Source organism: Guyanagaster necrorhizus (assembly GCF_019112545.1).
Source record: "Guyanagaster necrorhizus MCA 3950 unplaced genomic scaffold BT62scaffold_8, whole genome shotgun sequence".
Taxonomy (NCBI): Eukaryota; Fungi; Basidiomycota; class Agaricomycetes; order Agaricales; family Physalacriaceae; genus Guyanagaster; species Guyanagaster necrorhizus.
Genome location: NW_025064887.1, coordinates 408,169 through 422,646, shown reverse-complemented (window position 1 = coordinate 422,646; position 14,478 = coordinate 408,169). Strand labels below are relative to the sequence as shown.

The 14,478-nt window shown below is 48.8% G+C and overlaps 4 protein-coding genes across 4 annotated transcripts; 3 read left to right on the top strand and 1 right to left on the bottom strand.

The window, feature by feature from the left end:
* Nucleotides 1-265: 265 nt before the first annotated feature.
* Nucleotides 266-2,442, bottom strand: BT62DRAFT_946870 (phosphoribosylaminoimidazole carboxylase). The gene is made up of 4 exons (XM_043187995.1): nucleotides 2,392-2,442; nucleotides 1,516-2,289; nucleotides 724-1,466; nucleotides 266-671 (listed from the first exon to the last, which is right to left on the bottom strand). Exons 1-4 carry the CDS (start codon nucleotides 2,417-2,419, stop codon nucleotides 480-482), a joined length of 1,737 nt encoding a protein of 578 aa, XP_043041510.1. The 5' UTR covers nucleotides 2,420-2,442; the 3' UTR covers nucleotides 266-479.
* A 945-nt stretch (nucleotides 2,443-3,387) lies between these two features.
* BT62DRAFT_890388 (uncharacterized protein) lies at nucleotides 3,388-7,342 on the top strand (the record flags this gene model as incomplete). Its single annotated transcript, XM_043183022.1, has 17 exons — nucleotides 3,388-3,724; nucleotides 3,773-3,817; nucleotides 3,866-4,707; nucleotides 4,769-4,984; nucleotides 5,036-5,084; nucleotides 5,133-5,266; nucleotides 5,324-5,418; nucleotides 5,467-5,508; nucleotides 5,559-5,615; nucleotides 5,669-5,893; nucleotides 5,951-5,972; nucleotides 6,027-6,040; nucleotides 6,095-6,151; nucleotides 6,209-6,491; nucleotides 6,594-6,617; nucleotides 6,673-6,778; nucleotides 6,807-7,342. The coding sequence occupies 17 exons, from the start codon at nucleotides 3,388-3,390 to the stop codon at nucleotides 7,340-7,342; spliced, it is 3,084 nt and encodes a 1,027-aa protein (XP_043041509.1).
* Nucleotides 7,343-8,695: 1,353 nt separating this feature from the next.
* BT62DRAFT_930095 (uncharacterized protein) lies at nucleotides 8,696-11,977 on the top strand. The gene is made up of 7 exons (XM_043185857.1): nucleotides 8,696-8,878; nucleotides 8,927-9,679; nucleotides 9,761-10,351; nucleotides 10,401-10,679; nucleotides 10,735-11,081; nucleotides 11,139-11,565; nucleotides 11,618-11,977. Exons 2-7 carry the CDS (start codon nucleotides 9,007-9,009, stop codon nucleotides 11,698-11,700), a joined length of 2,400 nt encoding a protein of 799 aa, XP_043041508.1. The 5' UTR covers nucleotides 8,696-8,878; nucleotides 8,927-9,006; the 3' UTR covers nucleotides 11,701-11,977.
* Nucleotides 11,978-12,038: 61 nt separating this feature from the next.
* On the top strand, nucleotides 12,039-14,408 carry BT62DRAFT_986106 (uncharacterized protein). Its single transcript, XM_043189985.1, has 4 exons — nucleotides 12,039-12,427; nucleotides 12,479-13,579; nucleotides 13,639-14,058; nucleotides 14,106-14,408. The coding sequence occupies exons 1-4, from the start codon at nucleotides 12,361-12,363 to the stop codon at nucleotides 14,156-14,158; spliced, it is 1,641 nt and encodes a 546-aa protein (XP_043041507.1). The 5' UTR covers nucleotides 12,039-12,360; the 3' UTR covers nucleotides 14,159-14,408.
* The last annotated feature ends 70 nt before the right edge of the window (nucleotides 14,409-14,478 follow it).

Below are 14,478 nucleotides of genomic sequence, written 5' to 3'. Positions count from 1 at the left end.
AATTTTAGTTGCCAGGATCAGTTTCTAAAGAAGAGGACTCAATGTCGACCTTTGAATCTGCTGGTAACAGGATAGCATCTCGATGAAAACAGTTTATGGCTCTACTGAGCGTGAAGTTGAGGATGTTTAGTAGGTTACAAAGACATCCCACTCAGACAAACAAAGGCAATTTGCATGTCTTCGATTTGATGCTTAGTCGTTGAAGTTCTTCAGCCGTATATCACACACCCCTCAAATGAAGAAGTTTCGTTAGATATCGACGCGTCTCATTGTAAGGGACTAGTCACAGGTCTACTATTTCATGTTATCACACTGATCTTCGCACCTCCTACCCCGGACACTACTCTCTTTATATACGCTTCGCTGTTTCTGTTCTCTGTCTCCTGTCTTCGACGTCGAGGAGATCTGATCTTTGTGTTCAATTACCCTACATTTGTAGCTTAGATCAATGGCAAATGTAATCTTTGTCTTGGCTTTCATCATGGCTTGTACGCCTCCCACCCTATGTTTTCTAATCGCTCGACTTTTCCAAGGACCTCCTTCTCCAATCCGTTAAGGTACGCGTCCATCTCGTGAATAAGACGAGGCTGGCCGGCCGAGAGAATCCTCACAGCGAGTAAACCAGCATTCATGCCGTTGTTGATGGCTACAGTCGCTACCGGGATACCTCGCTGAATGTGCATGAGGGAGATGGCAATCGATATGTGGTAGGATGAAACTTACAGGCATTTGAACGATACTATGGAGTGAGTCAACACCATCAAGTGAACTGCCCTTGACGGGCACGCCTATGACAGGTAGAGCAGTTATAGCAGCGACCATCCCGGGGAGATGGGCGGCACCCCCTGCTCCAGCTATTACGGTGCGGAGACCGCGTGACGAGGCCGAGCGGGCATACTCTACAAGTCTGTCTGGAGTGCGATGCGCAGAGACTATGGTGAGTTCGTAAGGGATGTTGAACTTGTCCAGGATACGCGCGGCAGGAAGCATTACTGGTAGATCTGAGTCAGAGCCCATGATAACTCCAACGAGGGGGGTTTTGTTGGAGTGGCCAGACCCGGGACTTGGGGGGACGGGGGCGTATTTGTCGAGTTCCTCGGGGGTGCTTCCTGGGGTGGCTTCAAGTAAGGGCCGGAGTTTGGTACGGAGGTGCGCATCTGACTCCGCCACGATGGTTATGTGACCCATTTTGCGGCCTTTCCGGCATTCTGCCTTACCGTAGAGATGAGTAGAAGCACCGGGGATTGTTAGAGCAACGTCTGTGACGCAGGTGATACCGGTCATGGAAGAGGAAGAACCGATCAGATTTAACATGGCGGCGGAGGGGACTTTTAGGTCTGTCGATCCCAGCGGCAATGATAGAATACTTCGTAGATGGTTCTCGTATTGAGACGTTTCGCAGGCTTCTATGGTATAATGGCCGGAATTGTGTGGCCGCGGAGCGATCTCGTTAACATATATATTATCTGCGAAATGAGATTAGGAGAGCTCTGAAAAATTAAAACGAGTACTTACTATCTTCCATAAGGAACATTTCGACGCCAAAAACACCAGCGCCCTCAAACGTCGCCACTGCAGCTTCAGCAATATTTCGAGCTCTCGAAGAGAGATCAGGATGCCGACTGCGAAGAGGTGCGAATACCAGGTGACATACGTTCTCCTTGTGAACGGTCTCTACGGCAGGATACGACCGAACCATCCCATCCGCCGACCGTACCACCATAACGGCGATCTCCTCAATGAACGGAACCCACTTTTCTGCGTACAGTGGTCGGCCACCAAGGACGGCGAGAGCATCGTCTGCGTCGGCCAAGTTGCGCAGAACATAGTTTCCCCGACCATCATAGGCTAGCGTTCGACTTTTTAGCATGAGAGGGAGGCCGAGCTCCATCGAAGCTGCAACAATAGCTTCAACAGATGACTGAACTTCTCTGAATGCAGATACCGGTGATCCACAGTCTCGGAGATGCTCTTTTTGACGGAACTTGTCTTGTACTATTCTAATCGTTCGTGGGCTAGGTTGGATAGTTAAACGACCATTGGTCGCAGCAACAAGACCCTCCAAGGCACCGACATCAACATGCTCGATTTCTACCGTCAGGACATCAACTTTCGCTGCCAATTCTCGTATCTTTTTCGGATCCGTGAATGAACCGTCGATATGGGAAAGATCACCGCTGGGCGCGATAACTTGCTTGGCAGGTGCAGATTCTCCAACGTCGAGGATTACCACCGGTATATTTAGAAGAGACGCCGACGCGGCTAGCATGCGACCTAGCTGGCCTCCACCTGAGCGAAATAGATATTCAGGGTACTATTCTAGAGATTGCAGAGAAATCTGTTGAATCATAAGTAATGTGTCGTCAAATTGATACTACGACTTACTCCCACCAAGGATCCCAACAACTTTCTTTGACATGGTTGCAGAAATGAAGATGAATCAAAGATGGCCAAAAATAGCACTTCCGAGAAATTTTGTATTTGGCATCGAAGATAATACCCATCTATTATTTCTCCGTCTCTCCCCTCCACTGCCTCTCTTCTGCACTGCGTCTTTTGACGACGGTGGCCATGATTGTGATAGAACGGGTATGTAAATAATGAAGCTGAAGTTCAACGCCTTCGCCAACTGTTTCAGACGTGCCAAGTTTCAGTGATGTTGGTTTTTATTTGAGAAGAGATATTCATCGGTATTCGCAGGAATATTTCGACATCAAATTCTAAGGTTGAAGATACCGAGTAGAACTTGAGCTTGAGTCTTGACCGTCATGACAACATTTCATTATACAAGCGTTTGGCTTCCTCGGTGTCAACGTTGGACCTATGATTGTCAGTTTTGTGAACAATTTCAAGACACCGAAGAAGGGATTATTTTCTTCTATAGAATTTGGTTTTCTGGAGCTCATACAACTAACTGGACAAATAAGTAAATAGAGTGGTGGGAAGAAGACGAGCATGGGTAACCGCCGCACACCCACCACACCATGGAACATGTCCAATACAGCCAGCACCCAAGACACGCTCGCAAAACACCTCAGGCTTTAGCCAACCGCAGAATCAAACTAACCAATTAGCCCACCACGGGGGCGCAAAATACCCTTCATGTCCGTTACTCTACTCCACATTACACGCCAAAACATCCGGGGAACTCAGAAGGAAGAGCGGAGGGACCGGAACAAGAGGGAAAGAGGATCCTGAGATCCTGTACCTCCACCACGTCTTAGTGGTTAGCTTACTTGTTGCGGTTAATCAAATGCTGAAAACCAAAAAAAAACATAAGTAATTTTTGTCAAAATAATTATTAATATTTATTGCTCAAATTGGTGAGGCGACGTTCAGGGGGGATTATCTTTCTCGTCGTCGTCGCCACCACGACGACGAGGCGAGATGAAACGTTTCTTCAGCAAGTCACCAAAGCCCTCAGATACCAGTTCTGTACCATTTCCAGCAGCAGTCCCTACCTCCTTGCCTCATCCTCACTTGCAGCCAAAATATGTCATTCCACCAGTTCCTCATCCAGCCCCATATGACCATGTAGCGCTTCTGGTGACAAAGGAAGGTCTGTTGATGAGACCATATGAATCCGGTGCAGAGATGTCCTCTGTCCATGGCGCCAAAATTGCCTGGGGTCTTGGCGGAAAAGTTGAGGAGATGTCTGTCGTTGGAGAGTGGGAAGGCTACATCATCGTCTACGGTATTGTCGGTATTCTTGAACTTTTTTCATGTGCGTGTCATTTTCTACATCTCTAATACTCCACTTACGATTGATCAGCATCGTATCTACTGGTTATTACCGCCAGGACAGACGTTGGAAATCGTAAGCCACGTTCATTCTTCGCTTATGGCTGCATAATATGCTTCACAGTTTTTGAGGAAAGCCATTCAATATATGGTGTCAAGGACGTCATGGCGATACCTCTTCATGAAGAGGGAGCTCGTGAAAGGATTAGAATGCTTGCATCAAGTGTAAATCTGGGCCATCTTCCGACCAGCCGTACTCTGGATACCATTTCCTCTTCGTGCACCACCAATTCGACAGGCGATTTGTTACCCTCATCCGCAGATCCTACCATTCCTAAATCAAGCCCACGTATTCAATTTGCACCGACACCTGTTTCTGATTCGAACGCCGACAAATATACATCAGCCTCTCGTCCGCGCTCTCCATCTGACGCGTCGTCAATATCGTCGGAGTCATCTACGGTGTCTCCTGTAATCAAGGTGCTGGCTTCGCGACTATCGTTTTGGAATAGATTATCTTCTGGTGCAAATGACTTGAAGCAGACCAGCGACAATGTTTTACCCCCAAATTCTGAGCGAGGCAAGGCCGAGAAAGATATTCTGGAAGGGAAGGATCCAGAAGAACTGCTAACTAGTATCGTGGCTCCTGAACCCATCTCACCGGAAGAAAGACATTCGGAGCTGGAGGGAAAGATTATTAAAGAGTGCGTCAAGGAGTTCACGAAAGGTGGGATGTTCTTTGCATACAATTTTGACATAACACGATCTATGCAACATAAACGCGATCTGATGGCCAAGACCCAGAGACAAACATTCTTACTCGCGGATCTCAACGTTTTCTCCTCTCATAAATTAGACAATACCGGTAATTTGTCTGAGCCAAATCCAACGCTGCCGCTTTGGCGAAGAGTGGATAGGAAGTATTGGTGGAACGAGTGGTTGGCAAAGCCGCTTATCGATGCTGGGGTTCGTCGTCTTTCTCTCTGCCTTGATTTACTATGCAAAGTAGAATTTATTTTAATTCTAGTTGCACGCATATGTCTTGCCTATCATGCAAGGTTACTGCCAAATATCCACATTTGATATACCAGAAGATGGTGCTGAGAATTCGGTCCCTGTTGAATATGTCCTCCTATCCCGGCGGTCAAGAGACAGGGCGGGGTTGAGATACCAACGGCGCGGAATAGACGATGAAGCTCATGTGGCTAACTTCGTGGAGACCGAGACGATAATGCGAGTTGCGGTAGGTGTGCCTCCCGTTCGTTGGTCACGCTCAAACTTAACTACTGTGTAGAGAGAAGGGCATACGAATACGTTTAGCTACGTGCAAATTCGAGGCTCAAGTCCGTCTACTCACCCATCTGTTTGTTCCCACGTTAACTATCTTACAGTACCTCTTTACTGGACACAAACCGGGTATGGTTTGAAGCCTCCACCTGTACTTGCTACGGACCGGACGCATGAGCAGAACCTCGATACCATGAAGAGACATTTTGGGAGAACGGTACCTCTTTATGGGCCTCACGTAGGGATATCAATGTCTTCACTGATGAGAGTTTTGTTCTGACAGGTTTGCAAATAGACAGCAGTGAACCTCGCGGAACAGCATGGTAAAGAAGCAGCCGTTACGCAGGGGTACAGAGACTTTATGGCGGAGTTGGCGTTACCTGATGTACAGTGCGTACCACTTTACCTTGTGAGATCTTTCGGCTTATGGTGGGGCAGGTATCATGAGTATGATTTTCATATCGAAACTAAAGGAATGAAGTAAGCACACGGCCTCCGCAGTATATGAATCTTGGTCATCTGGCCTATAGGTACGAGAATATATCGAAGCTCATCGACAAGATGGACAGAATATTCGAGCACCAGGGGTGAGAATTCAGTTTCAATTCTCCTCCTATCTTTCTGACATCAAATCTGGCAGATTCCTGTGGATTTCGGACGCGAATGTACTCTCCTCGCAAAGAGGCGTCTTCAGAGTGAATTGTGTTGATTGCCTTGATCGTACGAATGTAGTCCAAAGTGCCTTTGCTCGTCATGTGCTGCAGACACAGCTCAGGGCGGTGGCGTTGGTGGGCGGTACGAGGGATAATGATGCAGTGTTTAATGACGTCTGGGCCAACAACGGAGATGCTATCAGTCGCGCTTAGTGAGTCCGATCTTACGGTTCGGTGCGATCTTGTGCTAACAGGTGCCTCATGAATAGTGCGGGTACGTCGGCGTTGAAGGTAAATGTTCTATTCTTTGTCATGTCAACTGTTAAAGCTTTTCGGGGATGGTAGGGTGACTTCACAAGGTATATCTTTCTTTGGTGCCCTGCCGTCTCCGGTGGTTGATTGCTATTGAATAGAACTGGCAAACGTGATCTGAGTGGGCTGCTCAACGACGGTGTGAATTCTTTGGCTCGGTAATCCTTTTAGATTCCTGTCTCCGTTATTCTAATTCTCACGTTTGGTTCTTGTAGCATGTACACCTCTATATTCAGCGACTGGTTCTGCCAGGCTGTGATCGATTTCATGCTTGGCCATCGAACACTTAGCGTGTTCAGCGAATTTTTATTGAAATTACAATCAACAGATCCCAGAGACTTGATACGGCTGTCGAAGATCAGAGCAGAAGCCATAGCTACCAGTGTAGCAAGGGTTTTAGAAGAAGGCGAGAGGTTCTTGGTTGGATGGACCATGTTTGCTCCGGAGGGAATGGCCGTAAAAGTTGGAGATAAGTGGGAAGAGAAGGTGTTACTTTTAGTGAGTTAATCTTCAAACTTCTCTTTTTCGGAGGCTTGTGGAGCTTTCGCTAGTCTCTTCCTTCAAACTGTTTTATTTCTCGTACTGATAGGGTCTGTGTAGACTGCGAGAGCTATTTATATTATTGTAAGTGTTGAGCTGTTACATTTGGCGACCTGCATTTGTTGACTTGGCCGAGCAGAGCTACGATTATACCTTACAGAAGGTGAAGAGGTATACGCGTGTACCATTGGGCGATATTATTGGTATTACAAAAGGCGAGTGCGATTCCACGGTGATCGTGCGGTGTACTGATTACATGGACACCTTTCTTAGGTGCCTACATACTGTCTCCATTAGAAGAAGCGAGTAGGGATCCAGAGCAGAACGCAGGGTTTGTGATCGAATGGCTGAGTAGTCGAGAGATCACACGTGTGACGAGCTACTCGATGAGGAACTCGTTGGAATTGTTAACCAATTCCTCGCCTCTCAAACCGCCAGGGAGCAGGTATAAGTCCATGACCGTTGGAGCGACCAGAGCAGACCGGGTCACGCTAAACTCAATTTTAAGGAATGGGCATGCTAATGCCGCAGAGAAAACATTCGCGGCGTTCAAGATGCTACCTATCGATCCTACCCGGTCCCGGTCACAGAGCGCAGGCAGTGAAGAGGTCGAGAGAGCGGGGAACTGTCGCGAAGCTGTCGATATGATGGTTGAACGGATTAAGCGGGCGTGTGAAGATGTTAGTGGAGTGGATGATGGATTCCTGAGGGAAAGGGATGTGGTAAGTCTCGCCGAGGCTCAGAGAATGACGAGTATGTATACCAAGATGGAATATGGGGTAAAGAGGCTACTCTGGCTGGGAGGTTAGTTAGTATCCCCTCAATACCCAAGGTATTTGCCGTATATTCTTAGGTCATGCCATCATTGCTTACATCCGTTGAAGCATTTCGCCGCGCTTCTTACAGTTTACGATGTCACGACATGTTTACGAGAAAATGAATGATGGTGCCGCAAACATGAGGTCGTTTTATAGTCTCAAGCCCAACCTGTCATCGCCTGGGAGCATGTACAAGCCCATGACTGTAGAATCGGCCAAAGTAGATCCGGAAGCGTGGCGTCAATTACGCCAGTCAAATTCATTTTGCAACTAATGGAGCGTCCAAAAATCATCAGATGCAGCGCACGTGCCGTAAAGGGACTAGGATGAAGTGGGCCTTCACGGTGTCACCTAAAGAGTTTCGCCTTCGCGATGCTTATTTTGAACTGATGTTTTGCTTCTGTGTGTTGTCCGCGTTGCTGACTGAGATTTCTGTCAGTATCGTGGACAACAACTACATCGACGCAAACATATCCTGAACGAACAATGAGGGGCGGGAAAATCCTTAACGTTGTGAGCCCTTCAGTACTGGCAGGGGCTGACACCGAGAAAAGCAGTGGGTCGGCTCCTGCAGTGGGCCCGTGTTTAAGCTTTAGGGGGCAGGAATACTGGGGATGTATATAAGAAACTTGCAGGAAGGCTGCATAACGAATGAATACTGTAAGCAATAGGCAGTATTTATCTTGGCCGCATATGCTTTTCCTGCGCACTACTAGAATACCTATATTAAGGCTAGCGTCACACGTGTGGCGGGGATCAAGTCTGATTAAGCACATTAGGTAGAACAGGTTGGCAGCATTATAGCGAGCCGCGATTGTAGAGCGCAGGCAAGGAAGGGGACCCGGAGCTGTGGGTATGATGGTGGACGGATTAAGCAGTCGTGTGAAGATAATGTCGTAAACCTGACTTCATAGTCCGTCTGAAGATAAGTCAAGTCGTTCAATGGATGTAGATGTGAAGTATTCGAGGAGTAGATAGTGACTCCTGAGGGAAGAGGCAGAGGCTCAGTGAATGATGAATAATGTATGCCAAGATGGAGTATGCAGTTCGCAGGTTACCCTCTCGAAACCCAAGGTAATGCCCTAGCTTATTCTTAGCTTTTTAGCGTCATTATTTCTTGCTTACATCCGTTCAGGCGCATGGCCGCGCTTCTTACAATTTACGATGACATGATATATTGTTTACGGAAATATTGAATGATGATACTCCACAAGCATGAGGTCGCACTGCTTCTAAGGAACGCAGCGTAAATTCGGGTCAACAGTTGCAAGGAGAGGTATACAGCGTATGTGGGAAAGGCCGTCGGCACGAAAGGACGAGGTTTGAAAGATTGAAGCAGCGTTGCCGGACAACGCCAAGGCAGGGATGGGCCGAAATGGAAATAGGCGGATTAGTCATGGGGTGGACCAAGGCGGCTGTCGGAGTTTTTCGGAGTTTGAAAACTACCCGGCAGAGGTTCGTGCTGCCCATTGTTGACAACAGCGCGATACAGCGACAGTAGGACGACCAGCACGAGCGAGAGAACTGGTAAGCCCGCTATTTCTCGTGTACACGCATAAGGATGACCGGGGCCAGCTAGGCCGAAAGGAGAGACACGGAGGCAAAGTCAAAAAGAGTCTGAATAAGCGGGATTGGGTATATAAGGCATGAGTAGGATGCCATCCCCTCCTGCAGAGCCGCCGACACCACAGCCGACCAAGGAGGCCCCGAAAAAAGGTCGGCAGAAACGCTCGACCCAGCCGACGCCGGCACCTCCCCCGCCGCAACAACCTCATTATCCGACACCCTTCATCATGAACCCGGCGTCCTATCCTTCTTCCTATCCTCAATATCACACCTCCCCGCCCCCCAATGCCTATCCTTACCATATGCCCCCATATCCTTACCAATATGGCCAATATCCACAGCCAGTCGTCGGCCAGCATCCCGTTCAGCCAGTCGTGATGTACCAACAGCCGCCGCCGCCGCCCCAGTCGGCAGATCAGCCGTCTGCCTCCTCGTCTGGCAAGCGCAAGCGCAAACCGGAGCGTGGCGGAAAGGATGATGACACCGACGATGACGCTGCACGCCCCACCTCGACTGTAGATATGAAAAAACGCACCAAAACTGCCCGTGCTTGCGATTCTTGCAGGAGTCGCAAAATTCGTTGCGATGTCCTCGCCGATAGCGAGCCCGTCATCTGTCAGCACTGCAAACAGTACGGGTTCGAGTGCACCTTCTTTTTACCTATCACCGAGACGCGTTTCAAGAAGAAAAAACTCGCCGATGACGAGCATCAGGACAAGGACAAGGCCGGCGCGTCTGCGGGCAAAGACCTTGCTGTCTTCGGTGTGTATAGTTTTGTCCTGTTCTGGTGAATGCTAATTGAACAAGGTCCTACCTCTGTCAACCATCTTCTTCATTCCACAGCTACCGTGCCTCCAAGATCATACGAATCATACGATCTTCGTTACCAGCACACCTTCGAAATCAGTGAATCAGGCGACAGGATTATCGTTCAGCATAAGCCCCCCGCCCTCGACCCTCGGGGCGGGTCCCTCCCGGGCAAAGACACTCATATTGAGCCAGACCTTATCCAGCAACTTGTCAACGCGTATTTCGAATATGTGGCACCGCTACTGCCCGTAGTGACAAAGAAAGAGTTCCTTGCTTCTTCACCGCCACCGCCGATCCTCCTCTATTCCATGTGCCTCGTCGCTGCTGCGAGGAGAGAGGTTCCCCAAGGTGTTTTCGATTCGATTCGATACACCGTCAATGCTCTAATTAGAGCCGATGATGTTCTCTCCACCGCTTCAATCATCAACGTCCAGAGTCTGCTCATTTTGTGCATGACTGGTGACTGTCATTCACAGTTTGTACCTAATGCTCTCTCGGCATTGTGGGTTCGTCTGGGAAGCGCGATACGTATGGCCCAAGACCTCGGATTACATCGCGCGGAGACCGTTATGCAAGACATCGAACTGCGACGCAGACTCTGGGGTGCATGCGTGATCAGTGATAGTACGTAACTTTCGGCCTTATCACTCGACTTCGCCCTGATATTAAACAGGATGGCTGTCTCTAACCTATGGACACCCGCATATGATTGATGTCCAAGATTGCGACGCACGATTACCGAGCGGTGGTTCCGTGGGTGATATGTATATGGATGAACTCGTTCGACTCAGCGTTGTACTTGGACGAGTCCTCAAGACCATATACACCCCGAGTGGATTGACTTTCACAACTGATGAGATGCTCGAGAAACTCTTGGCTGATATCGAGGCGTGGAAAGCAAATCTTCCCGAAAGTTTGAGATTCAGGGGAGAATCAAGCTCGTTAACATCTGGTCAGTCAATGATAATCTGCCATATGCCTAGCATTGATTTCCTTTCTTCGTTCAGGTATCCTTCACCTTCTATACACATGTGTCTGCATGATTTTCTGGCGAGTCTTTATGCGGATCTCGTATTCTTGTCCGTCACATCTCAAGTTCGGGTTGACTGTCGAGCAATGGAGTGCCCTTGTTACACTCACCGGAGAGTCTATTGACTGGCTGGACGCGAATGAAGGCGTGTACGACGTTTGGCTACTAATAGCATATGGTGCTACTAGCTGTGCCCTTGTACAATATCACACATGGGCAAGGAGGCGAGACGGGGATGCAATGGGAAAACTGAGGAAGCTTAGGGACTGTGTGCGGAGGTGGGAGGCGAGCCTGAGTCCCGATCATATGAGTACCAGGAGAAAGGTAATTCAATCATTCTTTCTTCTCTTCTTCGACAGGTTCTGATTACAACACATATAGACCGCCGAAATTATCGGTCTCTTGTACGAAGCAACCCAAGGCGATGATCTTGCTGTCGGTGGTCCTCCAGTCCTCAATCCCACGGGAGGAGTCACGGGAAAGAAAGCGCCGGAAGGACTCGACTACAAACCTGATCCATCTCGTCCCGGCGGTGGCGTGTTTGTCGCTAGGGACGGATCGAACCCTATCGCTTCGCCGTCAGCGTCTTCGACCCAAAATGGGATGGAGATGAGCTCATTTGTGACCACGTCTGCGCCCAACGACTTTGGATCTCTAGGTATCAACGTGAATCCTGCCATGAATTATGTGTCCAAGGGAGGCTTAAGCCAAGTGATCAATTCCTTGGATATGAGCGGGACGGTTCAGGAAATGGCGTTGACTGATACTGGACTACTCGAAGGAATTCCAGGCGGGATGTTCGATTGGGGTAAAGTATTTAAAGGCGTCATCACTATCTGAGTGCTCATGGTACATTACAGGCCAGTGGGATACGTTCTTTGCCAGGCTTAATGGCTCTGGTGTGCCTGTGGATGCGCCAGTCGTTCCCGAACCGCCCAAGTAAGAGAAGGACATGGGGATGATGTTAAATATAATTGTGTATTGATTTCCTTGTTAGCGCTATCGTGTTTTCTCTGAGATGATAGACTATCTTTATTTGGTTGTAGCTATACATATGTTGCAACGAACGTTGGCTTCGTCAAGCTAATGTCACTTGGTTTGTCGAGTAAAGTACTATATTATTCCTTTTTAGATGACTCTTATTAGCCATCAGCCCTTTAGTTCTTAGCGGCCGGGGTCCAGAAGATCTTGTGAGGTGTCATCTTTCATTTGAAATTTGTTGCCATGTGAGATTTGGGTAAATTCTTATCGGTACTCATATTTACTGAGTTTTGAGCTCTCTTGAGACGACAAGAATTGGTACAGTCACCGTCGCGAGTTTCATGGATGGACCATCTGTTTTGATAGCACCAGGGATCACGAAAAATACAAGTTTTAACCCGTCGGATCCTCGGTCCGCACCACATTTGGAAAGTCACCTGCCAAAACAAGCCCTATCCTCGCCGTTGGCAACCTCCTAACGGTCACTCGTGTTTCGGATTGGCGTCTTACCAGCATCCCTTCTTTTCCCTTTTTCCCTCACATTTTTCCCTACCCGACCGGCAGCCTTTCTTTGGATTGACTTTTTACGCTCTTTACAAAAGAAAATAGAGGAGATTAGAAGATGGGAGGCTCGCTGCCTTACAGGGTTGGCCATGCTGGTGGAAAACATAAAAAAAGGGCCACCGATAGTGCGTTTTTTCATTTCCTCGTATTGTAATGTAATGCTAACAGATGCGCAGCCTGCTCTACCGGCGGTTTCTATATTTCCCCGGCCAAGGGCGCCGTTGTAGACTCACTTGAACCGACCACAATTTCTTGGGATTCCTCCTGTTTGGATGCAGACGACGTCGATATCCATCTTTACGCCCCTTCCCTGGCCAGTCCCAAGATATACGTCTGGGAAAGCGTCACCAACAGTCTCGGGACCTACAACGCCACCTTGAAGCCGAGGTGGTGGAACGACACGAGTCCCATCCAACTGCAACTTGCCATTCTTCCATCAGGAGATGCCCCTTTCCTTGCTACTCTCCCTGCCGGCCCCCTCTGGAATGCAACTTACACTGAGCCTTCGACGGGTGTCCCTGATTCTGCTGACACATCGCTAACTGACTCGGGCAGCGAAGTTGTCGGTTCCCTCTCTGGGGGCAACAAGTCTTCGTCCATGTCGGCTGGGAAAATCGCGGCAGCAGTTATCGTTCCCCTTCTTTTCGTTGGCCTTTGTGTTGCCGCGTGGATCAAATGGCAACGCATGAAGGGCCAGGAGAAGAGAAAGAGGTTCAGCGAGGCCGTCGACAAGCGCATGTCTACCATCAGCCAGGACTGGAAAAGTTTGTCTGCTGCTGGCGCATCCGCCGCCATTCGCAACAGTATTGCGGTCTCAGGAACGGGCTCCGGTGGTAACAGGGCGAGTTCGTTCAGCTTCGGCGGCATTCGCCCCAGCTCGACCTACACTACTGATGGCGGACAAGCTGGCGTCGGCACCAGTTTCTATAATCAAGAGAATACTTCCGTTGGTCCAGAGATGTCCCAGTTCCGCCGACCTAACTCCTCTTTCACCTCGGCTGATCGGGTTAGTCGTGTATCATTTGCTGAAGGCACCAGGCCATCGGGTGAAGTAAGGCGCTCAACTGTTGGACAAAGCCGCGCATTCCACCATTCCTTCGTTCCCCCCATACCCACTCAGAAGGATAGTGACGAAAGATTGTCGGATGGCTCAATGAGCCCGACTCAGACTGCAGGACCCGAGAGTCTGACCATTGAAGCTATCAGAGCTCGCGTTGCTAACGGAGATATCTCGGTAAGGGCTAGTATGGATGAAGAATTAAGCCCGGCTATTAGCAGTATGTGTCTAAATTTTCTTTTTCTTTCTTGGGACAGCATACAGACTTACTCCCCGCAGTGATACGATCTATTTCGCAGGCCGATTCCGCTACGTACGTCGCCTCTGATGCCGATCCCGGAGATATCGGTTCGCAATTCATTGTCCCTCCTCCTGCTGCCAAGGTACATGATGACCACTATGGCGAGCTGCACAACGAAACCCTCTTTGATGCCACTTCTGATACGCCCAACCCCTTTTCGGCTACGAATACGATATCCTTCCCTTCGTCTCATACGCCCAGTAATGGAATGTTTAGCGGCTTCAGCAGTTCGCCTTCGAACACCATGAGTCCGGATGACATGTTACGTGCTTACGCTGAGAGAAGGAAGACGAATGGAAGCCCTACCGTTATGATTCCCGGTGGCGTCCAATACCCAAGTGCGGCTGCAGCAAGAACTTTGGTTCCTGCAGGTCCTGGCGCTATGAGTCCTTCTCGAGGTGAGTATCATATATAAAAGATTGGACAGCTACTGATTGTCTTGTAGGTGCCTATGGGGCTACGTGGGAAGACGACAACAACAGTGGCAAGACCATGTGAACATGATCTGCACAGCGCACTCTCTTTTTATCTTATTCATTCTTTTTTGGCCTGTAACTATCGTGACGCGGGTTCTGTTTCGTTCGTTGTCGGAGCCTCAAACGCTAAGCTGCTGGACAAACGACATTTGATGGCTCCGGTGAAGATGCGAGAATGAGGTTAAGGTGTTGTATATACTATATACCCATTTGATTTGTGTCTATGAGATATATTTCTTGTCTCATAGCATTTTGTTCAAATCATTCTTTTGGCACTAGCAATGTCTTGCGTCCTTATCATTATCAAGCTTTGAACCGTGATTTATAGTGTTATCGACTGAT